Source organism: Gorilla gorilla, chromosome Y (genome assembly GCF_029281585.2).
Source record: "Gorilla gorilla gorilla isolate KB3781 chromosome Y, NHGRI_mGorGor1-v2.1_pri, whole genome shotgun sequence".
In the NCBI taxonomy this organism is placed as follows: Eukaryota; Metazoa; Chordata; class Mammalia; order Primates; family Hominidae; genus Gorilla; species Gorilla gorilla.
Genome location: NC_073248.2, coordinates 45358960 through 45382571, shown reverse-complemented (window position 1 = coordinate 45382571; position 23612 = coordinate 45358960). Strand labels below are relative to the sequence as shown.

Genomic DNA, 23612 nt, shown 5'->3' with positions numbered 1-23612 from the left:
GCTGAGACTACAGGCATGTGCCACCACACTTGGCTATTTTTTTCTATTTTTAGTAGAGATGTGGTTTCACCATGTTCGCCAGGATTGTCTCCATCTCCTGACCTCATGATCCACCTGCCTTGGCCTCCCAAAGTGCTGAGATTACAGTCATTAGCCACCAAGTGGTCTAATTTTTGTAGTTTTAATAGAGATGGAGTTTCACCATGTTGGCTAGGGTGGTCTGGAACTCCTGACCTCAAGTGATCTGCCTGCCTCAGCCTCCCAAAATGCTGGGATTATAGGTGTAAGCCATCATGCCTGGCTGGTGTACTGTTTTAATAGAATGCAGAAACAATGCTAAGTGTGAATCTTAAATACTTAATATTGAGTAAAAGGTGCCAGATACACCAGGATACAGACTTTTGCTCCAATTATGTAAGAGAAAAACCAGGCAAAATCAGACTTTACTTTAGGCATATAAAAAATGTATAATAAGGCCAGCCATTGAGGTCAGGAACTCTAAACCAGCCTGACCAACATGCAAAACCCCATCTCTACTACAAATACAAAAATTATCCAGGCATGGTGGCACATGGCCCATGCCTGTAATCCCAGCTACTTGGGAGGTTGAGTCATGAGAATCGCTTGAATCTGGGAGGCGGAGGTTGCAGTGAGTCAAGATCATGCCACTATACTCCAGCCTGGGTGACAGAGCAAGGCTCCGTCTCCAAAACAGAAATAAAATATATAAAATACATAATAAAATTATAAAGAGAACCAAGGAGAGGATGGCAGATATCCACAGGTAATGTGGATATCTGTTATATCTGTTACTAATAAGGGGAAGGAAGACTTTAGGATCAGTTAGGGGCATACAGAGGACTTCTCGGTGGTAATAGTGCTCTATTTCTTCACCTGGATAGGTATCACACAGACGTTTATTTAATAACTGATGCATCCATATCTTTGTTTGCATATTTTAAAATAAGAATGAAATAGAGGAAAGGAAGGTGAATGGAAAGAGATTTCTCCATTCATCAAAATTTTAAAGTCATGTTTTTCCTCAGGTTCTTCTCCAAGCTCAGTCTGAAATGATGAAAGCAGCCAAACATGGTGGCTCGCGCCTGTAATCTCAGCATTTTGGGAGGCTGAGGCGGATGGATCACCTGCGGTCAGGAGCTAAGACCAGCCTGGCCAACATGGTAAAACCTCCAATTTCAACATCACTCCCCCAGCAAGTCCCTAGTTAGATGTACGGAGCCCGGCTGTGTGCGTGGAGGACGGGCCCTCTCTCTCCTGTCCCATGGGGACTCCCCTCAGGGCTGTGCATGGTGAATAAGGGCAGCAGATGCCTTGTGGCTTCTCTACAGCTTTGCTCTCAGAGACAGTAGGAGCAGGTTGTCTATGAAACATTCAGATGGATTTGCGAGTCCCTGAAGTCATAAAGCTTTCTTATGTTTAGCATCCACAGATAAACAGAAAGGTGTGCCAGTGAAACAGAACACAGCTGTAAATTCCAGCTCCAGAAACCACTCGGCTACGGTAATTCCCCACCCTGGCCCACCCTGTGCCCCGCTCCTCTCGCTGTGGCCCCCGCCTGCCCTGTGCAGTGCCCTGGTGCTTCCTTACCGCCTGCTTATCACTGTGTGTCTCCCCCACGCTCCTTGGCGGGGTCTCTCTCATCCCTGCCGATGCCCAGCTCCCTCTTACCTGTGAAGGACTGGCTTTCTTTTCTTCTGAGGTGGGAGTGGTTGTGCCTTAAATGCTATTCTTGTTTGTAATCTTTATCGTTGCAATGGTTTTTCTGCAATGCATGTAAATTCTGTATCAATGCAATCTATTTCATAGAGCCTTCTACTCTCTAACTAATGCATGATGTATTGTCGTGTATTGAAATGAAAGTAGAACTTTGACTTTCCTTCTAATGCAGGGAGAGGAAAGAACACTAGGCAAGTCTAATTCTATTAAAATAAAAGGAGAAAATGGAAAAAATGCTAGGGATCCCCGGCTTTCAAAGAGAGAAGAATCTATTGCAAAGATTGGGAAAAAAAAATATCAGAAAATTAATTTGGACGAAGCAGAGGGTATGTGAAATTTTTAAAACTTCCACGTTTTTAGTAAATGCACAGTTAGTTTCCAGTATAGTCAGTAGATCTGCTTTGAGCTGTCAGCATCTGGGTGACTGCGGTCCGTCCCTGTGGCCTGGAAGACATGTTTCTCCCGGGGGCAGTCTGTGGGCTGTTGGGATCACTTCACCGAAACCCCAGTTTTGAGACTGAGTGCCAGGCCTCCTAGGGCGTCAGGGGCAGCTGATGTGAGCAGCACTGTCTGCCCTGAGATGCCAGAGGCCCCCACAGGCTCTGCCTCCCTCTCACCCCAGCTCCTCCCTATGGCCCCGCCACTGGCTTGTGCCAGGGTCCCCAGTGTGACTGGAGGCACAGTTAGCATTAGAGAGTCCACCCCAGGCAGAGCTGGGCACCCAGGTGAGGGGAGGTGGAGCACACTGGCCTGGAAGGACTGTGGGCTTGCTGAGCTCTCTTGGCTACGGGGGTCAGTGAGGAAGGTCAGCCTGCACACCCCTGGCCTCCAGGAGAGACAACAGGCACACTGGAAGACTGAGATGGAGAGATGAGTCCTTTCTTGAAGCTCCTTTTTCTCCAGAAGTTTATAACAAGAAGAAGCATTGAAAACAGAGTCAAAACCAACAGCTGTCACCGTGACCTGAATTTTCATCCAGGGCGTACTTGCCAGTCCACCTGGCGTGTCACGGCTTTGTCACAGCTGGCTGTGGAGTCTGACCTCACAGTAAATCTAAAACACACCTCCAGCCTTTGTTGGCCACCAAGCACAAGTAAATCACATGCCCTTTTTGAGGCTTGTATGTTTCTGAGAACCAGTGAAGTCGGAGATTTGAGATTCCTTGTAGTTGTTAAAAACTCTGAGTGTAATTCCAATGCTAGAGAAAGCCCAGTTTAGATGCCATCTACCTCGAATGGTGGCCTTGGGGCCTGCTACACTAGAAAACCCAGCCCAGGTAAGAAAAGGAGAGTTCTGGAGGAGCCAGCGAAGAAGCTGGAGGCGCCTGCAGGCCCCTGCAGTGGCTGGGCAGTGGGAGGCCCAGGGGCACCCGTCCTGGCCCCTCGGGGCTGTGGAGCTTCAGTGGGGAGAGGGAGAGCACGTGTTGCCCCCTCTGCCCTAGGCCTGGGAGGACCACCCTCTGCCCAGAGGCAATGACCCTGAGAGGCAGGCGTGGATTTGAGGTTGCCCCTTCCCAGACCACCCGTCTCAGGTCCTTCCTCTACCTCCTCTCCTCGGGTTCATTCTGCTCCCGACTTTGAGGACTGCAGCTGCAGCTGGGACCCGGGGGGGTGGCTCAGATGGTGACCAACCGGAGGAGGGGGCCAGTGCTCAGAGGGCCCCAAGTGTTAAATTGAAAGCCCAGGCCAGAGAGTCCCACAGTTTCCTACTCAGACGGCATCAGCGCGTAACTGTGTTGAGTCAAGCGTCTCGTTTGTTCAAGTCTGGACCTCACACAGCGTGGTTTTTAGGGAGTACACAGCTTTTTCAGACTCCTGAAGACAGAGTATGCTAGAAGCCCCAGGGCTGTCCCTTCCGCTGTCTGTGGGAAGATAGTGTGGACGGAAAAGGGCTCTTGTTGACCCACAGCTGATAAGGCGTTAGGACAGCCCAGGATGAAAGCTTTCTAGAATGTTCTGCTGTGACAGTCATTAATGTGAAACTCTCTAAAACACGGTCACTCTGGGTTTTCTTCCAATAGAGTTTTTTGAGCTTATTTCCAAAGCTCAGAGCAACAGAGCAGATGACCAACATGGGCTGCTAAGGAAGGAAGACCTGGTGTTGCCAGAGTTCCTCCGTTTACCTCCTGGTTCCACAGAACTCACCCTCCCCACTCCAGCTGCTGTGGCCAAGGACTTTAGCAAGAGAAGCGCCACAGACAACGGCTGGGAGAGCGCCTCCCAGCCCGGCGAGCAGTGGGAGCCGGCCCCGGAGAGCAGCGACAGCCCGTCCACTAGCCCGGGCTCAGCCCTCAGCCCCCCTGGACCTCCTGGGATGACCCCCCCTGGGCAGAAGTCTCCCAGTGGTCCCTTCTGCACTCCCCATTCCCCCGTCTCCCCCGCGCAGGAGGGCACCGCGCAGATCTGGAAGAGGCAGTCTCAGGAAGGGGAGGCCGGGGGCATCCAGATGGTGGAGGATGAGCACGTGGCCGAGCTGACCCTGATGGGGGAGGGGGATATCAGCAGCCCCAACAGCACCTTGCTGCTGCCGCCCTCCACCCCCCAGGACGTGCCAGGACCTTCCAGACCAGGTACCTCCAGGTTCTGATCCCTCCACCTTGGCCCTGTCAGCGTGGTCTGCTCAGCTTCCAGTCAGAAAGGACAGTGGGCCCCCGGCTGCCACTGTTTACTGGTGGTCTCCGTGACCCCCTCCTCACCTGCTGGTTGGGGGCTTCCTTGGCCATCTTGGAAAGGAGGGGCTCGTGTGGCCCCAGGCCGGTGTCTGTCAGGATGGTCCCCCCAAGGCGCTCTGGGCAGGCATCCTGGTGTCCCGAGAGGCTCTTGCAGGAATGATACATGGCAGTGCCTGCAGCCAGGTCTGGGAACACCCTGGGTGAGGCCTGGGAGTTTCCAAAAATGGAGGCATTCCTTTCCAAATCTGGACAGCGATCGTTTTTAGTGTTTCTGTCTCAAGACTGGAAAACAATAGCATTTGTCTTGAGTGAGGAAGTGAAGCCCGCTGTGTTCATAGCAGGAGAGGGCTCCCAGACACAGGCCCGTCCTCGGAAGAGACTTGAGAGTGCAGCTCGGACCCACCGGTGGCCCCCGTAGCAGGTGGCGTGGGTGCTTGGGAGTGGAGGTGACGTCAGCAGCGCTCCCTGACCGCAGGTGTCACGGGCATTTCTCAAAGGAAGCAGGGGATTCAGTGAGTGTGAAGGTAAACAGGATGGCCTGGCAGCAGGGATGTTTCCGTGAGCCACAAATACCAGAAACTGAGGCGAGGCTCCCAGCAGCCGGTAGGGAAAGGTGTTTCCAGGGGTCTGAGGGCCGTGGCCTCTGTGGCCTGCGTGGCCATCCCCTGGAGAGAGGAGCCGCTCAGGGTGCGCGTTATGGAGTGTGCTCAGGGGTGCGTGGACACCTCTGCTGTGGTTTGCTGCTGGGGGCGATGGGAGCACCTCTCCGTCCTGTGCCCTGGTCCAGGATGCTGACAGCAGTGAGAGGCCTGCCGTGGGGTTTGGTCTTGTCAGATCTGTAGCCTGGACCTCGCCGGGGGACCAGGGAGTGCACGTCTATAGATCTGTACGTATCTGGGCCTTTGGAGGCCACGTGTGGCATGGGAGGGGCTACCTGGCCCCTTTCCCAGCCAGGACATGCCTGGATGAGAAAGCCTGAGGTGCCTGGCATGCCCACCGGTGCCACTCTGCAGCCTCCACCCCTGGCCTGAGTCCCCCTCCATCCGTCTTGGTGGACACCCGTGTGGCTCTCACCTGTGTTTTGAGTCTGTTCTTCCAGGAGTAATAAATTCTGGACATCATCACTGGACTGGCTTACAACTTTTCTTTCTCATTTGAAACTTTGTTTCCACTTTAGAAAATAATAAAAGTATTTTAATCTAGGGGAAATATCACACATTTTTAGGAGATTAAGTGGATTTACCGTAATCTACTGGCTTTTAAAAATATACCATCCACTGAACAAAACTCTTGAGCACCTGGTGTGCTCCCAGCAGCACAGCCGTGCGGCAGGACAGCAGAAGAGCTGGTGGCCCGGTGGCGGGTGCTGAGATGAGCTGGCCTGCTGGCCTTTGGGCTGCAGTCCCACACCCACACCCCGGCCCTGCGGCCCTGGGGCTGTGTCTGGCTCTGCGCACAGGTGTGGCGTGTGTCAGGCTGCCTGGGAGGGCCAGACAGACCCACGTTGGGGGTCACTTCTCCTGCCTGCCAAGGGCCATTAGCACAGAGGTGGTTTACAGCGCAGGCCCAGCCGAGTGCCCCGGCTGATGTCCCTGACTTGTTTGTGGCAGGAGGGTGGGTGGTACCGGCCTTGGGAGGAGCAGGTCCCCCTGCGCTCTGGTGGCTGCCCCGACTGCCACTGGCCAGAACTGGTTCCCTGCCCCACGGGCTCCTCAGCCCCTGGGCAGGTGGGTACCCTGGATCCTTGGCTCTTGGGCTGTCTCCTAGGAGGAGACCCAGTGAGTGGGAGAAGGAGGTGGGAGTGGCTTTGGCCATAGGTCGTAGGTGTGTGTCCTCCACGTGCCTGTCCGTGGCAACACAGGACAACTGCTGAGGACCTCCCCAGTCTTCTGTGATGTTGGCTCAAGCCTGCTGGGGGGGCCTTGGGGCAGAAACTGCTCTGTGCAGCTTGCTTCTGGAACCCCCACTCTAATGGGATTCTCTGTATTGGAGAGTTCACCTGCCCATGGCGGCAACGGAAACAGGCTGTGAATGCCGTGGTGGCCTGATGGAACCTCTTTCACATCTGTGGGCCGGGGTGAGCCTGGACTGAGTGCTGACCTGTCCATTGTCAGGGTTTAGGAGCTTGGGGGTCATCCTGAGTCACGCTCTCCGATGTTGACAGTTGCTGTGGGATGCTTCCTCACAATGTGGCAGCCACCCTGGACCCAGCGTCCGGGGTGAGAAACACAACAGGAGGTGCAGCCAAGCCCACGGGCTCCCGCCCTCCCCATTGCCATGGTGGGCAGCATGCCGGCTATGCGTGGGGGCTGCCAGCAACAGCCCTGAGGTAGGGGGAGTCTCCACAGAGCTGTGCCACACCACCCTGCCCTTCCAGCCTCAGTGCAACGCACTGTGCCACCCTGTCCTTCTAGCCCCAGTGCCACATGCCACACCACCCCATCCTAGCCCCAGCACCACATGCCATGCCACCCTGTTCTAGCCCCAGCGCCACATGGTGCTCCATCACACCCTTCTAGCCTCAGTGTCATGCACCGCACAGCCCCATGCTTCTAGCCCCAGCGCCACACGGCAAGCGGCACTCCACCCCGTCTGTCTAGCCCCAGCACCACGCACCGAGACCCGTCAGGTCCTGCAGGCTGGCCGGTGCCCCCATGCATGTCTGGTCCCCGGAGGCATGTGGGTGGGTCTCCTTTCCCTTTGGCCACTTGCTGCCAGGCCACCCAGTCTAATGGCCCTGAGCCTTAGCTGTCTGACACACACAACAGAGGCCGCAAGCGGGAGAAGTGTCAGGCCCCTCGTGAGATTCCAGGGCACGCTGGCAGGGGTGTGCATGTGTCCACACAGTGCTGTGTGTATGAGGCCGTTCTCATGCTGCTATGAAGAAATACCCAAGACTAGGTAATTTATAAAGAAAAGAGGTGCAGTTGACTCACAGTTCTGCATGGCTGGGGAAGCCTCAGGAAACTTACAGTCATGGCAGAAGGCACCTCTTCACAGGGCAGCAGGAGAGAGTACGAGAACCCGCAGAGGAAATGCCAGACGCTTATAAAACCATCAGCTCTCCTGAGACTCACTATCATGAGAACAGCATGGGGGGAACTGCCCCCATGATCCAGTCACCTCCACCTGGTCCCACCCTTGATACCTGGGGATTATCACAATTCACGGTGAGGTTTGGGTGGGGACACGGAGCCAAACCATACCAGTGTGTCAGGCAGATATACCCATGTGCGTGCACGCCTGGTGTGTGTTCGTGTGGCATGTGTCGGTGTGCACCTGCCATGTGTCTGCATGGCACATGTTTTGTGCATATCTGTGTCTCGACACAGGGACCCTCCAAAATGCTCACCTTCTGTTCTCGTGGGGAGGGAGCAGCTGTCCCTCCAGCACTGCTGTGTCCCGCCTTTAGCAGTCATCTTCCGCCCCTGCACAGAAGCAGGCATCTGCGCTTTGTGTTTTCACAAAGGAGAGAGGCATTCAAAAGGTCGCGTGCACCCACACGCGAGTTTCCAGTGCACAGCGCTCCTTCCGTACGCGCCATCTTAAAACGGGTTCTTAGGTTGTGTTGGTGATATTTCCCAATTGCCTTCTTAACCAGATCTGCTTGGTTTCCAACAAAAAGCCCGGGAGCTGGGTGGTCTCACTGCTGCCCCGCTGGCTGCAAGGCGACAGTCAGGGGTCCTGGCTGGGGGCTGGAGGCCAGTGGCTCCTCCCAGCCCCTTTGGTAAGGCTGAGTACCCAGCCCCATGGCCTGACTGAGCTCCTGGTGCAGACGTCCCAAGAGGATGGACTCCACCTGCTGGCAGGGAGATGCTAGGCACCACCCCAGGAGGGGTCCCCGCATAGCTCTCCTGTGGCTGGGGTCCCCTGGGGCAGCTCACTGGGCAGGGGCAGGGGTCACTCAACCTGGAGGCTCCAGTGTCACAGCTGCCAGTATCCCCTAGGAACACATTTGGGCCCAGTGGCTGCCCTCAGGGCCCCCGGAGCTCAGCTACCTGCCAGGTGTGCGATGTTTGCCTGCCGAGGCTTCTGCAGCCTGGAAGTGAGGTCACGCCCCTCACCCTAGGGGTGAAAGTACCCCCCATGGCACTGCCATTGTGTTGTACTGGGTGAGGATGCAGCCCCACCTGGCTCCTGCTCTGTCCAAGAGAGGCCTCTTCGGCAGCTCCTGTGCCCCGCCCTCCACAGGAGCAGATGCAGCTTAGACCCCCTCACTCTGATGTGGATTGAGACCGCTGGTTTTCTTGGGGACACAGCCCCAGAAGCCTGCCACTGGTCTCAGACCTGCAAAGCTGCTGAGGGCATCTGCTAGTTGCCTCTCCAAAGCCCCCTCTCCCCAGAGCCCCCTCTCCCCAGAGCCCCGTCTCCCCAGAGCCCTGTCTCCCCCCAGCATCTCCTGGCTCCTGCCCAGCTCCGTGGCTCCCCAAGGGATTCCTGAACTGACCAGCTGGCCTGGGCCCTCCTCCACAGCCCCCAGCCTGGTTGTGACACGTGGTCCTCCCGGATCCCACCAGAAGCCACCCTAGGTTGCTCCCCCTCCTCCCCTGAAGTGTCTGCCTTCCACCTGAAGTTCCAGCCAGGTCTTGCAGAGTGGAAGTCTCAGGCCTGCAAGTGACCGTGACCTGGCCTACCCCCATGTTCCCTCCAGGACTGGCCACCTGTGCCCATCTCAGCCAGCACTGCTGGAGCTCCGGCCTGAAGCCCCTCCCTGGGGTCTGCCACATGCACTCCTGTGCCCTGAGTCACCCCCACTCCCCTATTCCCCACTCACCACACTGTGCACCCTGCTGGGCACTGTCCACTCCCTCGCCAATGCCCAGCAAATATTTGAGGAGCTCTATCCCAGGCCCAGCCCATCACACACAATCATGATCCTGGCTGGGGACCCACACGGACAGGGGGACCTTGGGGGGTCACACTCTGGAACTAAGGTTCTGGGGGGGCTCTCATTCCCATGGGGGCCCATCAGCAGGAGTGCACAGGCCTTAGCAGGAGCCCGTGGGGTGCGCTGTGGTGGGAAGGCTGGGAAGGGAAGGGGCCTTGGGAGCCACAGTGGATTGTAGGGTCCCTGCCTCTGGCTCCCCTTGCTCCCCCCTTCCTGCCGTGTTCTCAGTGTGAGCCGGCTCAGCCATGCCTGGGTGTCCTTGTGCCCTGCAAGCTTCCAAGGGAAACTGGGGAGGCTTAACAGAGGAGGTGGCTGTGCCTGGCAGCACAGATGATCTGGAGCATGGAGGCAGAGGCTGAGCAAAGTGCCTGGGGGGCGGGGTCCCTCTGGGGGCAGGAAGGGCAGTGGGAGAGGTGCCAGGCCTGGGTCTCGAAGGAGAGCCTGGGAGGGTTCAGGCCATGCCCCTGCCCCGGCCAGGCCAGCGCAGCCCCTGCTCCCGCTGTGCCTGCCAGGGTTCCTGACTCAGCCTTGAGGACCAGGGTGGGGCGCGGTCCTGCCCGAGGCCTAGACCAGAGCAGCTGGCAGTGGCTGGCACAGAGACATTCATGGACAAGTGTCTGGGAGGCCTGGGGGCGACCGGCAGCCGGTGACGGGCCTGCGCATGTGGAAAGAGGGGCCTTCCTGCTGCATCTCGTGGGGCCTCCAGCAGGACCCCCTCCTGGGAAGGCTGGACAGCACAGTCGGAGCCGGCAGGACCAGCCAGCCGAGGGCAGGGAGCCGTGGGGCGCCGGGGAGAGGTTCACAGGTGGCCCAAGCGGCAGGGAACAAGATCCCAGTGTGGCCTCAGGTCTGGATGTTTGGAGATGTGGCACCAGGAGTGAGACCAGGAGGCCAAGCCCCTCTGGAAGTGGTGCAGGCTCTGCTGGGTCCTCTGTGTTGCCATCCCTGCCAGGGAAATGCTGGGCAGGAAGGTGCTCCCTGGGCAGGCCCTGGCATGTAGGTGGTGAGGCTGTGTGCTGCTCAGGGCTGGGCCAGGCGGCTGAGTCACAGGCCTGGGGATGGCTGCCCTGCACAGGAGGGCGAGGCTGGGTCCCGTAAGCAGGAAGGGCCTGGCTGTGGCCCCCTCCTTGTGATGTGGACATCCTTGGTCCATACAGAGCTGTCCTGTCTCCAGAAACAAGTGTTTCTCCATCCTGAGCACGCTAGCTTCCTGGGTCCCTCAGGGGCCTGTCCTCCCATCTGTCCACGTGGGGCTGGCGGGGTAGAGCCGGGCTTCTGGACATGTGTGGTGTTGCAGGCCCCTTCAGAGCCCTATGAACACTCCAGGCAAATGCCCAAATGCTCACGGTATTGACCAGCAAGGGGGGGCAAACCCCTGCCTCTCCCCACACCTGATCTCTCCCAGCCCTGCAGCCTGGCATCTGGAGCCATGTGGACCTGGTGACAAGAAGGAGATGGGCAGAACTGTCCGCTTGTACCCTGGGGGCAGGGCTAGCTCCTAGCTCTGGCAGAACCTAGTAGGACACTTGTTGAATGAGCAGAGGCCTGACTGGGAGAAGTTTCTAGTCTCAGCTGCTCCACATGGACCCCTGCGCCTCCAGATGGCATCTCCACCGGGCCTGGCTGAGTAAGACACACAGGCCCCACACAGCTCCCACATGCTGGCTGGGCTGCTGCGTCGAGGCCAGGATGAGGGCCTCTGGGGCCACTGCTGGGACCTGTTCAAGAGAACGGGCTGGGCACGCTCAAGAGGGGAGCCACACCTTCCGCCCGCAGCCCGGACTTGTTCACAGATGCCTCATGGAGGCCGCTTGCGGAAGCTTGGACTGAGGGTGAGGAGGGGCATGCTGGGGTTGGGGACCTTGGTGGCCACGGAGCCGCTGGGGCAGCAAGGACCCTGCGGCCATTTCAGGGACCTCAGAAGTGTAGATCGAGGAGGGTCTTCACCTTCCCAGGCCTTCGGTTCACCTGTGGAGGGCAGCAGTTGGTAGCAGGGACCCCCTGTCCCTGGTTCTCATCTGCCGGGGGCTGGCTCTTCCTGCAGCCTGTCTGCTGTGGGCCCAGGCCTGGGGCCCCTGCCACCCCATAGGCGCCTCAAGGCCTCTACCCTGGCATGGACATGACTGTCTCAGGGCCTCAGCCGCAGGCTCACTGAGGAAGGGAGCTCCTGGACCCCTGCCTGGGAGACACGCTAGGCACACAGGAACCTGTCCCCAAAGCCTGCTCCTCTGGGTTGGTAATGTCACCCCCACTGTACAGATGGGGGGTGGGGTCAATGGGCGGGTCGGTAACGTCACCCCCATCGTACAGATGGGGGGTGGGGTCAGTGGGCGGGTCGGTAACGTCACCCCCACCGTACAGATGGGGGGGTGGGGTCACCGGGCGGGTCGGTAATGTCACCCCCACTGTACAGATGGGGGGGTGGGGTCACTGGGCGGGTCGGTAACGTCACCCCCACCGTACAGATGGGGGGTGGGGTCACTGGGAGGGGAAGGGCTGGGCTCTCCCAGCACGGGGGCTTCACTGCCCCTGCCCAGGCCCTGGGGTCCTGTCATGGAGCTCTGGGAGGCACGTGAACCCAGCCACTCTGCGTGCGCCGTTCACTTTCCTTGGCCCCAGCCTTCGTTGGCCCCTGGGGACTCCACCCTGGCATAGACACAACTGTGTCCTCCAGGGGTCCATGTGGAGGTCACCAGATGTGGCAAGGCAGTGATGCCCTGGGTAGGGAGGCCTCCTGGGGGTGCTGGCAAGGAGATGGCCTGCCCATGTTGGGTCTAGAAGCTTCCAAGGCCGGTTCAGGCAGCTGGGATCTCCTGGGGCTGGAGTGGGCATTGGAGCCAGAAGTGGGGCCAGAGTCACTGACCAGCCAGAAAGAGGGGTCTCAGTAGGGGGGCCAGGGATGGAGGGGGAGGGGACACGACCGGCAGGCCCAGAGCAGGGTGTGTGCGGTGAAGACCGTGCTGAGGCAGCGAGCCAGGTGGGCGAGCAGGTGGCCAGCCTGGTAGGGTGGGATGGGGCAGCAGACGCAGGGCTCAGGGCCCGTTCCACCAGGCCAAGAGGGTCCAGCCTATCTGGAACTGAACCCTAGTGCTCAGCCCCCTGGGGGTGGCCCTTGAGGATGGGCCCTGGGCCTGGGGGGTGCCCTGAGGATGCCCCCAGGAAGAATTAGGGGGGCAGTTGGGGCGGGGGCTCTGCCAGGGGCCCAGCTCTGTTCCTGAGCTGCAGTGGGGAAGCAGGGTGGTAGGGTTTCTGAGTGGGTTGGTTCCCCCACTTGGTGGCAGGTGTTATGTGGAGGGCTCTGGGAACACTGCACCTCCCCTGGGCGTACCTGCCCCAGCCTGGAGGCCCACAGCAGGAGGCCAGCTGCCTCTGGGATGTGTTTGGGGTATTTCAGGGACCCCTCCCATGCTGACTGTGCAGGGGCCTTCGGGGTAGGGGGTGGGTTCTGGGGCCCAGGGCCGGGCCAGGCAAGTGACAGCTTCTCTTCTCCTTGTGACAGGAAGTGGGACCCATGGCAGCCGAGGCCTCCCAGTCAACAGAATCATCGATGTGGATCTTGTAACTGGCTCGGCACCCGGGCGGGATGGTGGCATAGCGGGGGCACGGGCTGGCCCTGGGAGGTCGCAGGCCAGTGGTGGGCCTCCTACGTCAGACCTCCCTGGCTTGGGCCCCGTCCCGGGTGAGCCTGCTAAGCCCAAGACCAGCGCACACCACGCCACCTTCGTCTGAGCTGCCCTGGCCTGGCCAGCTCTCCTGTGGACATGTCGGGGTGGGGCAGCCCAGGTGGATTCTGTGGGCCTCAGAGGGGCCACCCTGGCCTCCACACCCTCAGGAGCCCAGCCAGGAGGGCAGGGGGTGACCTCGCTGGAGGCACTGGCCCCGGACATTCACCATGCTGGCCATGGGGCTCCCTGGCCCTGGCCCCCTGCTGCCCAATAAAGCATTTCTGAGGACCCAAGCGTCGGCCTGGTGCTGGGTGCTGGGGACACAGACTCCTCGTTCTCGGGGACTCCGAGCACATCCCCAGGAGGTCGTGCAGGAAACAGAGGGGCCTGAGGAGGAGAAGTGCCCCAGGGTAAGGTCAAGGGGGCTTTGAGGAAAGGGAAGCTTGGCTCCTGGGGCCTGAGGGCCAGGACCAGATGGCAGAGACTGGCTCTCGCCGTCACGTGGGGACCCTGCCCCAGCCTTGTTTAGCAGGGTGGTCTGAGGGCCTTTCTGGGGAGGGACCACGTAAACTGCAACTGGACGGCAAAGGAAGTCTAGAAAGAGCCCTGGGCCCGTGCCGAAGCCCTGGGGCTAAGGAGGGTCTGATTACAGAAGGGGAGCCAGGTGTGGCTGCAGGGGAGGCCGGGGCCTTGGGGGCTGGGTTGAGTCAGAAGAGGCAGGGCCATTCCCCACGTTGCCTTGATGGAACCCCTGAAGCCGAGCACCCTCGGTACAGGGTGGTTGGTGAGCTCCTCAGAGCATCCTAGAGGCCCGAGAGCACAGCCAGTCCCCTGGGGCTGTTCTAGAAGCTTCCAGGGAGTGGATGCACCCCACTTAGTGGTGCTCTAGGAAGGGGGCTGGGGGAGGGGTCGGAATGGAAGATGAAGCCCAGTGCCAGCTGTGTGTACCACCCACCACGGTGCCTGCTGTGGCCCCAGGGCCCACCACACCTCTGCATTCACTGTGCCCCCAGGACCCACCACAAGCCCGCATCCATCCTGCCCCCAGGGCCCACCATGACCTCCCCCCCACCCCCAACCCCCCATTCACCGTGCTCCCAGGGCCCACCACGCCTCCATGTCCACTGTGCCCCCTGGGGCCCACAGTGTCAAGCTGGGTGGTCAGTGGGTGTCCATTCTCTCTCCCTCTGCACAGACAAGCAAATGGGGGGCAGAGAGAGGGGGTTTAGGGGATACAGGGAGGCAGCTTCAGCCCTTGCTGGTCTCCAGGCCACAGTGGTTCACTCGCCCCTCCTCCCACCTCGGCAGCCCTGGGATGTCGCTGCTGACTCAGGAGGAACCCAAGGTGCCGTAGCGGCTGCTCCAATATTGCAGAAGAGGTTCCTCAGGCAGCTCTGCCCACAGCCCCAAGTCACGAATTCCATGACTCCAGCTCCATCCCAGGCCCCAGGGTACCTGGCCCAGGGTTGTGCTGCCGCAGACTTGGCCTGTACCATCCAGGTGGCGGTAGGGAGCTGGGGTTGGAAAGGCTTCTTGGAGTGGACTCCTGGGTCTGTCTGGGAAACGGGGAGGAAGGGACACTCGGAACATCTCCAGGGGCTGCTGGGGGACTCTGGCCACCCACAGAGTCAGAACAGGCAGGTGGGGCGGGATCTCAGGTCATCCTATACTACACTCAGCCATTGCGTGGCCCCTCTCCTCCCTGTGCCTGGCCTTTTGGCCAGCCCTGGGGCCACCGAGAGGAGGCAGCACCAAACCCTCCAGGAGCCCCCAGTGCTGCCGTCTGTGGGACAGGGACAATCCCATCCCCACTGCTACTGTCTGTGCTGTGCTGGGCACAGAGCTGGACACATCCAAGGCTCAGCACCCATAGCGGCTCTCATCATGGACAATTCACAGGCAGATGGTGGCCAGCTCTGTGGCCTGCAGGGACTGGGAGCAGCGCCAGACCATCTAGGCCCCAACCTATCTGCATTATCCTGGAAGACTTCCTGGAGGAGGCTTCTAAGCAGAGGCCCAAGGACCATGTCAGGTCTAGGACTAGGACCAGTGCAGGTTGAGGCCAGAGAGATAGCTGGGCTTCCAGGTAGGGTCAAAGTGAGGTGGGCAGCAGGTGTGGGGGCCAGGGGACTCGGGGACTTCCTCTCCAGCTGGGCCCGCCTGACGTGGGAGGCAGCCAGGGTTAATCATTTCCACGAAGCCTTGACCCCACCTGCCTTGGCTGCTCTGCTCCCGCCTCCCACTGCACCTCAGGCCAGCTCAGGAGCCATGGGGAGCTGGGCCTGGGTCCCCAGCCCCTGCTCCCCACTGGGGCTGGGCCCCTTCCTCCTCCTCCTCCTGCTGCTGCTGCTGCTGCCACGGGGGTTCCAGCCCCAGCCTGGCGGGGTGAGCACTGACCTTGTCGCAGTGCGACCAGAGGTTCCCAGTGGCTATTTGGGGTCCTTGGGAGGATGCCAGAGGGAGGGTCGCTGCAGAGCGTGGGGATTTGAGGGGGCGGGGGTCCGAGCAGGGGGCTCACGTTGAAAGCTGGCCCTCACAGGGCAGGTGGGTGCTGGACTGGCCTTGGAGGCTGGGGCCTGGGCTCACGGAGCCCCACCTGGGGGCTGTCATCCCTGTGCGGCCTGGCCTGGGCCCCTGTGGGTCTGGGGGCTGCCCCCTCTCTCTGGACCTCTTTTGGGTCTGGATGCGTGAGGTTGGGGGAACCTCCCAGGGCCTCCTAGCTGCTCCCATCACCAAAAACTGACGTCAGGGTTTAAGCCTGGTGGGTAGCAGTGCCTGGGCCTGGGCAGTGACCCTGAGCAGGTGTTAACTAGGGGCCGAGGGCGGGGAAGGTGTCAGAGCCTGGCTGAGGCCTCAGGAATGTCGTGTGTCCTCCTGGAACCTGCTCCGAGATCTGGGGGCCCCAGTATGGAAACAGGCTCAGAGCTATGACCTCCTGCCTGGCAGGACCTGAGTGTGAGGGTCTGTCCCACACTGACACCCTTTCTGCTCCTCCTAGAACCGTACGGAGTCCCCAGAACCTAATGCCACAGCAACCCCTGCAATCCCCACTATCCTGGTGACCTCTGTGACCTCTGAGACCCCAGCAACAAGTGCTCCAGAGGAAGAGGGATCCCAAAGTGGGGGGCTCCCGCCCCGGCCCAGGGCAGTTCCTTCAAGCAGTAGCCCCCAGGCCCAAGGTGGGTCAGGTGGACCTGGGAGGAGGTGTCATGCTTCACCTTAGGGCTGGGTGGGAGGAGCATGGCTGCGGCTGGAGGTCCTGAGGGGCTCGGGTGCCCCTCGAGGGAGCCCTGACCCTGCCACCCCCTCCCCACAGCACTCACTGAGGACGGGAGGCCCTGCAGGTTCCCCTTCCGCTACGGGGGCCGCATGCTGCACACCTGCACTTCGGAGGGCAGTGCACACAGGAAGTGGTGGGTCCGGGCAGCCGGGGCACCCAAGCTGGGGTCACCTGCCCCACGCTGCCTGCTTTTCTGGGAGCCGGGCACACAGTAGGTGCTCACCACGCAGCAGGCAGACCCAGTGAACCCAGAGACCCTCCAGGGTGGTGGGGTGGGGTGGGGGGCCTCTGCCTGGGACCCCCACGCACGCAGGTGTCGCCCCCCAGGTGTGCCACAACTCACAACTAGGACCGGGACAGGGCCTGGGGCTACTGTGTGGAGGCCACCCCGCCTCCAGGGGGCCCAGGTGGGTGCTGGGTTGGGTAGCCTGGGGCGGGCAGGGGGCACTGGGCCAGGCCAGAAGTGCCAAGAGAAGGATGGGGCGGACCCAGGCAGGGGTCCTGGCTGGAGGGGAGCAGAAGAGGGGCTCTGGGATTAACCCCGGTGGGTGCCACTTAGGGCCAGAGCCTCTCCCAGGCGGGACCTGCGTCTCCTGGTGGCTGCGCGGCCATCGCTGGGGCCAAGGCGCCGCCTGGTGGTGAGGCCGGGCCCTGCAGCCACACAGGCGTGCCCCAGGCAGGGGACAGGTGGGCAGGGTCTGTGGGGTGCGGTGCCAGCCGCCCTGCTCACACAGGTCCTGGGACACATGGGAGGGGGCTGCTGCCTGACAGTGTGGGTGTCAGGCTTCCAGGAAGCCACGTGCACAGCTGGGCCAGTGGCCCAGGTGTTGAGTGGGGGATGCTGGGAGGAAGGGGAGGTCTGTGCCCCTCCCAGGGACCTTGCACCCCGAGGGGCGTAGAGAGGGCCCTTTTGCTTTCAGAGCCCCTCACTGGGGCCTGATGGAGGCCTTAGCAAGCAGAGGATGTCACAGAGGGACCCTGAGCCTCCCATTCCACCCCTCACGTCCCCTCCCACATGTCCCCAGCTGCCCTGGATCCCTGTGCCTCCGGCCCCTGCCTCAATGGAGGCTCCTGCTCCAATACCCAGGACCCCCAGTCCTATCACTGCAGCTGCCCCCGGGCCTTCACCGGCAAGGACTGTGGCACAGGTGAGCTGGGCCTCGGAGGTCCGCGGGGCTCCAGGAGCCGGAGCAAGTCCCCAGAGGATGGGAGAACAGGTGGCTCCCGAGCGCAGGGCAGGGGCCCTGCATGGGGACAGCAGGTGGCAGGGTGTGAGGGCTTACCGTGCACTCCTCAGAGAAATGCTTTGATGAGACCCGCTACGAGTACCTGGAGGCGGGCGACCGCTGGGCCCGCGTGCGCCAGGGCCACGTGGAACAGTGCCAGTGCTTGGGGGGCCGGGCCTGGTGCGGAGGCACCCGACGTACAGGTGTGCCATGGGGTGTGAGCCGTGCCGCTGACCCCGGACGGGTGTCTCTGTCCCCACCCGAGTGGGAGGAATGGCCTGAGGTCACCCAGAAACAAGGGACAAGGGGTGGACCCCGACTCCGCTGTCATGGGGCACTGCACGGCCCCTGGCCCAGCTCCTCGGCCCTGCCCCCAGCTTGTCTGAGCAGCCCTTGCCTGAACGGGGGCACCTGCCACCTGATCGTGGCCACCGGGACCACCGTGTGTGCCTGCCCACCAGGCTTCGCTGGACGGCTCTGCAACATCGGTGAGTGGGTCAGCTCCCCGGGGTGCCCTGGGGCAGTGCCGGGTGGACCCACCGTGGGCCGCCTTCACTGCCCCTCTGCCTGCAGAGCCTGATGAGCGCTGCTTCTTGGGGAACGGCACTGGGTACCATGGCGTGGCCAGCACCTCAGCCTCGGGCCTCAGCTGCCTGGCCTGGAACTCCGATCTGCTCTACCAGGAGCTGCACGTGGACTCAGTGGGCACCGCGGCCCTGCTGGGCCTGGGCCCCCATGCCTACTGCCGGTCAGCACCACGCCACTCCAGGCCGCCGCACGCGGGACAGGCAGGATTTGTCCTGGGGAGAGGCCCCCCGGCTCCCTAGGACCCAGGCAGGGCCAGCTCCGTCCAGACAGGCCCCGGAACCTCTGCCTGGGAGGCTGCCCGAGGGAGGGCCACTCTCTTCCCACTGCTCCAGGTGTGGGGAGCCGCCCTGCTGGGGGTTCCGATGCCCCCTCCCCATGCCCTCTTTGAGGGGCAGTGTGACTCCCTGCCAGCCCGCGCTTATGCACCGCAGGAATCTGGACAATGACGAGAGGTCCTGGTGCTACATGGTGAAGGACAGCGCGCTCTCCTGGGAGTACTGCCGCCTGGAGGCCTGCGGTGCGTGGCTGGCAGGGGGTGCTGCCTTGGGCCCCACCGAGGTCACAGCAGTTTTCCCTGTGATCCTCCTAGCCCCTCCCCACACCTGGCTACTGCATCTCTGACAAATGGGGAAACTGGAGCTCACGGGATCAGGCTGGTCCAAGGTCACGCAGTGGGTCGGTACTGGGGTCACAGTGGGGAAGCAGCCCGCTGCGGGGGGCTGGTCACCAGGCGACGGCCTTGGGGTGGCACCTGCCCAGCCTGGACCATGCCCAGGATGGCCCCAGAAGGCTTTCAGGGAGGTGCAGGGAGGACAGCGTGCAGGCTCCCCACAGGCACCCCTGGCATCAGACCCTGGGCGGGCAGGCCCCCCAGAGGCCACCTGCTTCCTGCCCTGGGGAGAGGCCCCCCGGCTCCCTAGGACCCCAGCGGGGCCAGCCCGGGGCTCTCATGTGGGGGTCTCTGACTATGCTGGGGCTGGCTGTGGGGTTCCGGGCTGCTGAGGGGGCCACAAAGGCCTCCATGTGTCCTGCCCCTCTGGCCCTCACAGAGCCTCGGGATTGGGCATCAAACCCCATTCTACAGATTTGGAAACTGAGGGCAGAGATGGGCGGGCGCCAGAGCCTGAGCAGCATGGACAGGGGGTCCGGCCATGGCCCTCTGCAGCGCCTCCTGCCGGGTAGGGCCTGTGTGTGGAAGGGGGCTGGCCCTGTGAACCCCAGGGGTGTGACCCAGTGACCTTTGCTCCCAGAATCCCTCACCAGAGTCCAACTGTCACCGGATCTCCTGGCGACCCTGCCTGAGCCAGCCTCCCTGGGGCGCCAGGCCTGTGGCAGGAGGCACAAGAAGAGGACGTTCCTGCGGCCACGTATCATCGGCGGCTCCTCCTCGCTGCCCGGCTCGCACCCCTGGCTGGCCGCCATCTACATCGGGGACAGCTTCTGCGCCGGGAGCCTGGTCCACACCTGCTGGGTGGTGTCGGCCGCCGACTGCTTCTCCCACAGGTGCACCTCCTCTGGGCCCCAGTCACCTGCCCTGAGGCCCCACACACCATCCAGCGTCACTATGCACCTGTCCCCACCCGCTTGCGGACCCCATCCCGGTGCCTCTGCTGACCCCTTCCTGGGGTCCCCGGTAACCCTCTCTGACCCCTCTGGGTCTTGGGGCTCAGTCCTGAGCTGGGCATGCATGGACACTCCAGAAACCTTGTCCCTATTGAGGGAGGCCAGGGGTCAGTGGCGTTTCCACAGAGGACCCAGCGCCTGCGGAGGGTGCAGTGGGCCAGGTCCTGTCCTCCCCGCAGGCCCCGCCCCTCCCAGAGTCCTGGCTCTCAGTAGGGAGCCAGGGAGCGCAGTGACAATGCGTCAGAGCCCTAGGAGCCCAAGCACAGCCAGGAAAACTGAGGCCCAGCCCACTCAGCTGGCTCCCCTCAGTGGGGGTGCACAGCCACCCAGGCCCACACTCTGGGAGGCGGGCCTCGAGTGGGAAGACCCTGAGATGGAGCAGCCTGGGCCAGACGCCCTTCCACCTTCGATGGGCACCCCAGTAATTAGAGGCAGGGGTCCGGCCAGCCGAGGGTCTGGCGGCCTTTCGAGGACCACAGCTCCCAGGGTGGGGTCTTGCGTGGCCCTGCAGAACCTGCAGCCGGCAGCTCCTGGGCCTGCAAATGTGGAGAAATGGGGTTCCTCACATGGAGCCCGGGGCAGGAGGCCGAGGCAGGGTGGAGCGACCTCCACACAGCAGATGGGAGCCAGGCTCAGGGGCCCGGGCTCTGTGCCCAGCAGGAGTGAGGGCTGCATATGGGGACCCCACAATGTGGATGGAAGCTGGGGCAGGGCCTGAGCAGGCCAGGTCTCCACCCACTCGGGTCGGCCTTGCAGCCGATCCTGCCTGGGCTTGGACTGAGACTCCCCCCAGGGCTTGTGACCAGTGTTGTCAGGAGGGATGGCACCGCACTTCAGCTCCCATGCCTGGATCTGGGGGTGACTGACAATAGCCCCTGCTTGGTGGTCCCTGTCTCCCCAGTATCAACAGCCCACACCCGGGCACCTGCTCAGACCCCTCCCCGGGACCAGGGTCCCACACCGTTGGCCTCCGTGGGCCTGACAGGGGGTGGGGAGAGGTGAGCCCGGTGGCCGGGGGAGGGCTGGTCCATGCAGCCTCCAGCCCCCTTTGCACAGCCCCCCCAGGGACAGCGTCTCCGTGGTGCTGGGCCAGCACTTCTTCAACCGCACGACGGACGTGACACAGACCTTCGGCATCGAGAAGTACATCCCGTACACCCTGTACTCGGTGTTCAACCCCAGCGACCACGACCTTGGTGAGCTCCGGCATGTCGTGGCCGCACTCTGGGCAGGTGGGCCCTGTGCTCCCCAGGCCAGGCCCAGACAGGGGCAGGAGCTGGGCAGACATGTGGTGCGGGGGAAGCTGGGGGCAGGGCAGGGAGGACAGGGCACCGCTCCCTTCTGGATCTCCCAGGCTGCCCCGTGGAACCCACTGGCTACCCTCCCTCCATCACGGGCCCCGACAGCCTCCCGTTCAGCCCGCACACCACAGGCTGACCCTGGCCGCTCTTCTGATCAGTCCTGATCCGGCTGAAGAAGAAAGGGGACCGCTGTGCCACACGCTCGCAGTTCGTGCAGCCCATCTGCCTGCCCGAGCCCGGCAGCACCTTCCCTGCAGGACACAAGTGCCAGATTGCGGGCTGGGGCCACTTGGATGAGAGTGAGTTGGGAGAGGGGCGCCCAGCGCCCCGCCAGGGTGGACAGTGGCCAGCCACGGTGTGCGTGTCATGCTGAGGGCATCATGTCCCACAGACGTGAGCGGCTACTCCAGCTCCCTGCGGGAGGCCCTGGTCCCCCTGGTCGCTGACCACAAGTGCAGCAGCCCTGAGGTCTACGGCGCTGACATCAGCCCCAACATGCTCTGTGCCGCCTACTTCGACTGCAAGTCCGACGCCTGCCAGGTGAGCTGGTGCCCGCCCCACCAGGACCCGACTGGTGGGGGCTCAGCTGGTCCTGAGTCTCTGAGATGCTTGCCCCTGGGGAGCCCAGAGCCTGGCGGCACCCCAACCTGGCAGGGCCAGCCAGGGACCCCTGGGCAGGGAGCACACTTACTGTCAGTGGCCAGCACCCCAGGGCCACCCAGAGCCCTGCCGGAAGGGCATCCTCCTCACACAGAAGGGGAGACCCAGGCTCTGAGAGGGGCCTGGGTTCCCACAGAGCCCGGACAGTTCCTGGCTGTCCAGCCCAAGGCAGTGCTTTCCGTGTGACACTAGGCACCAAAGGCCCCTTTGCCCCGAGTTCTCTCAAGCCAGCTCTTCAACCTTCAGTAAGTTCTTCAACCTTCAATAAGCCCAACAGCCCAACCACGTCCTGGGCTCTGCAGGCCTGTGTGCTCAGGCGGCACGGCAACCCTGGCATGCGACAGCTCTTTTATGCCCCATTTTATAGCTGGGGAGACTGAGCCCCAGGCCGTCAATTCACTCTTCCAAGGCCACAAAGCCCAGGAGTGGTAGAGTGGGTAGGGCTTGTCACTGGACCTCGATAGGAGAAGTCAGGATGGTTTCCTGGAGGAGGGAGTGTTTGCACTGGTCCTGAGTGATGCGTAGGAGTTTTCCAGGGAGTGAAGAAGTCATTTCAGGAGATGCTGGGACACAGGGTGGCTGTGTGGTCCACACAGGGTTCATGCTGGTGGGGAGTGGGGGACCGTGGCTTCAGGAAGGGGAATAACGTGGTTGGATGCCCTGGCCCAGCCAGTGCTGCCCCCAGGGAATGAGACATCTTTTCATGAGGTTCAGGAGAGTGGATCAGCTCCCTTGCTCAGAAATGCCTTTGTCCTCTGTCCCCAAGCTGCCACTTGGGGGAGAGGAGGGTCCCTGAACCAGGCCCCTGGGAGGGTGGCTCTGACTGGTGTCTCTGCCCAGGGGGACTCAGGGGGGCCCCTGGCCTGCGAGAAGAATGGCGTGGCTTACCTCTACGGCATCATCAGCTGGGGTGACGGCTGCGGGCGGCTCCACAAGCCGGGGGTCTACACCCGCGTGGCCAACTATGTGGACTGGATCAACGACCGGATACGGCCTCCCAAGCGGCTTGTGGCTCCCTCCTGACTCTCCAGCGGGACACCCTGGTTCCCACCATTCCCTGCCTTGCTGACAATAAAGATATTTCCAAGAACCCGGCCCACGCTGCCTGGCCCCTGCTTGCGGCCCCGCCTTCCCCTCCAGGCCATGACTGGGGCCCAGGTCTATGCGCAGCAGGCCTCAGGCTGCCGTTCTGGAGCCCACACAGTCCTCAGTGGAGACGGAGCCTGTGGCCCCACGGCCCAGAGAGTTGTCAGGGGATGAGGTCTGGGCCTCTCCAGGCCCCAGCAGAGTCCAGCCCCCTCCCAGGCCAGCCCCAGGCCGGGGCTCAGCACCTGGGTTGTCCCAGGGCAGGAAGTGGAAACCAAGTCCAGGCCCCCAGGCGTGGAGGGGTCCGATCCGCGTGGTGCACGGAGTATTGAACCCGAAGAAGAAAGAGTGGCCCCACGGGAACACCCGTAGGCCGTCATTGGCCTTCCAGATGGCAGCCCGCCTGCCTGAGCCTGGGCTGCACTTCCCCGGAGGGAGGAGGCCACCGGCTACCTCTGTGGGGGCTGAGGGAGGGAGGGGCCCACGTGCTAGATGGGGCCCAGTTAGAGGGTCACTGCTGGGCTGGCAGAGGCCGTACCCTCTCTCCAGCCAGGGAGGACAGGTGACAGGGGGAGGTGGGGCCAGAGGGCGGAGAGGGCGGGAGTGTGGCTGGTGTGGGGCAGGCCTCCTCCCTGCTTCGGGGCACGCAGGACCTTCTCTCCTGCGCCCCACCTCCTTCCTGGCGTCCTGGTCTCGGGGAGGCGGTGGTTTGCAGTTACAGCTGTTCCCTTTTGTCAGGAGCCCCTTCTCCAGCAGATTGGCGCCACCCCAGGCTGCACAGGAGGCTGGGAGGGCAGGAAACGGGGGCATTGGGGCCACACAGTTACCGCCCCAAGCAAAGCCTGGTTCTGAGCAAAGAGGGAAGAGAGACATGGCCAGGCCCTTCT

At 61.9% G+C, this 23612-nt stretch overlaps 1 protein-coding gene and 1 pseudogene across 1 annotated transcript; both read left to right on the top strand.

The window, feature by feature from the left end:
• Positions 1–767: 767 nt before the first annotated feature.
• LOC115934309 (regulator of G-protein signaling 12-like) lies at positions 768–13249 on the top strand. Its single transcript, XM_055377158.1, has 5 exons — positions 768–784; positions 1419–1521; positions 1910–2063; positions 3758–4306; positions 12796–13249. Exons 1-5 carry the CDS (start codon positions 768–770, stop codon positions 13023–13025), a joined length of 1053 nt encoding a protein of 350 aa, XP_055233133.1. The 3' UTR covers positions 13026–13249.
• A 1980-nt stretch (positions 13250–15229) lies between these two features.
• Positions 15230–22662, top strand: LOC129530228 (hepatocyte growth factor activator-like; annotated as a pseudogene).
• The last annotated feature ends 950 nt before the right edge of the window (positions 22663–23612 follow it).

Excerpts from the sequence above, each read along its gene's own strand:
- LOC115934309 (XM_055377158.1), top strand. Across the intron at positions 2,064-3,757 it reads TAATTTGGACGAAGCAGAGG|AGTTTTTTGAGCTTATTTCC; the intron begins GTATGTGAAATT and ends TTCTTCCAATAG. Across the intron at positions 4,307-12,795 it reads GCCAGGACCTTCCAGACCAG|GAAGTGGGACCCATGGCAGC; the intron begins GTACCTCCAGGT and ends TCCTTGTGACAG.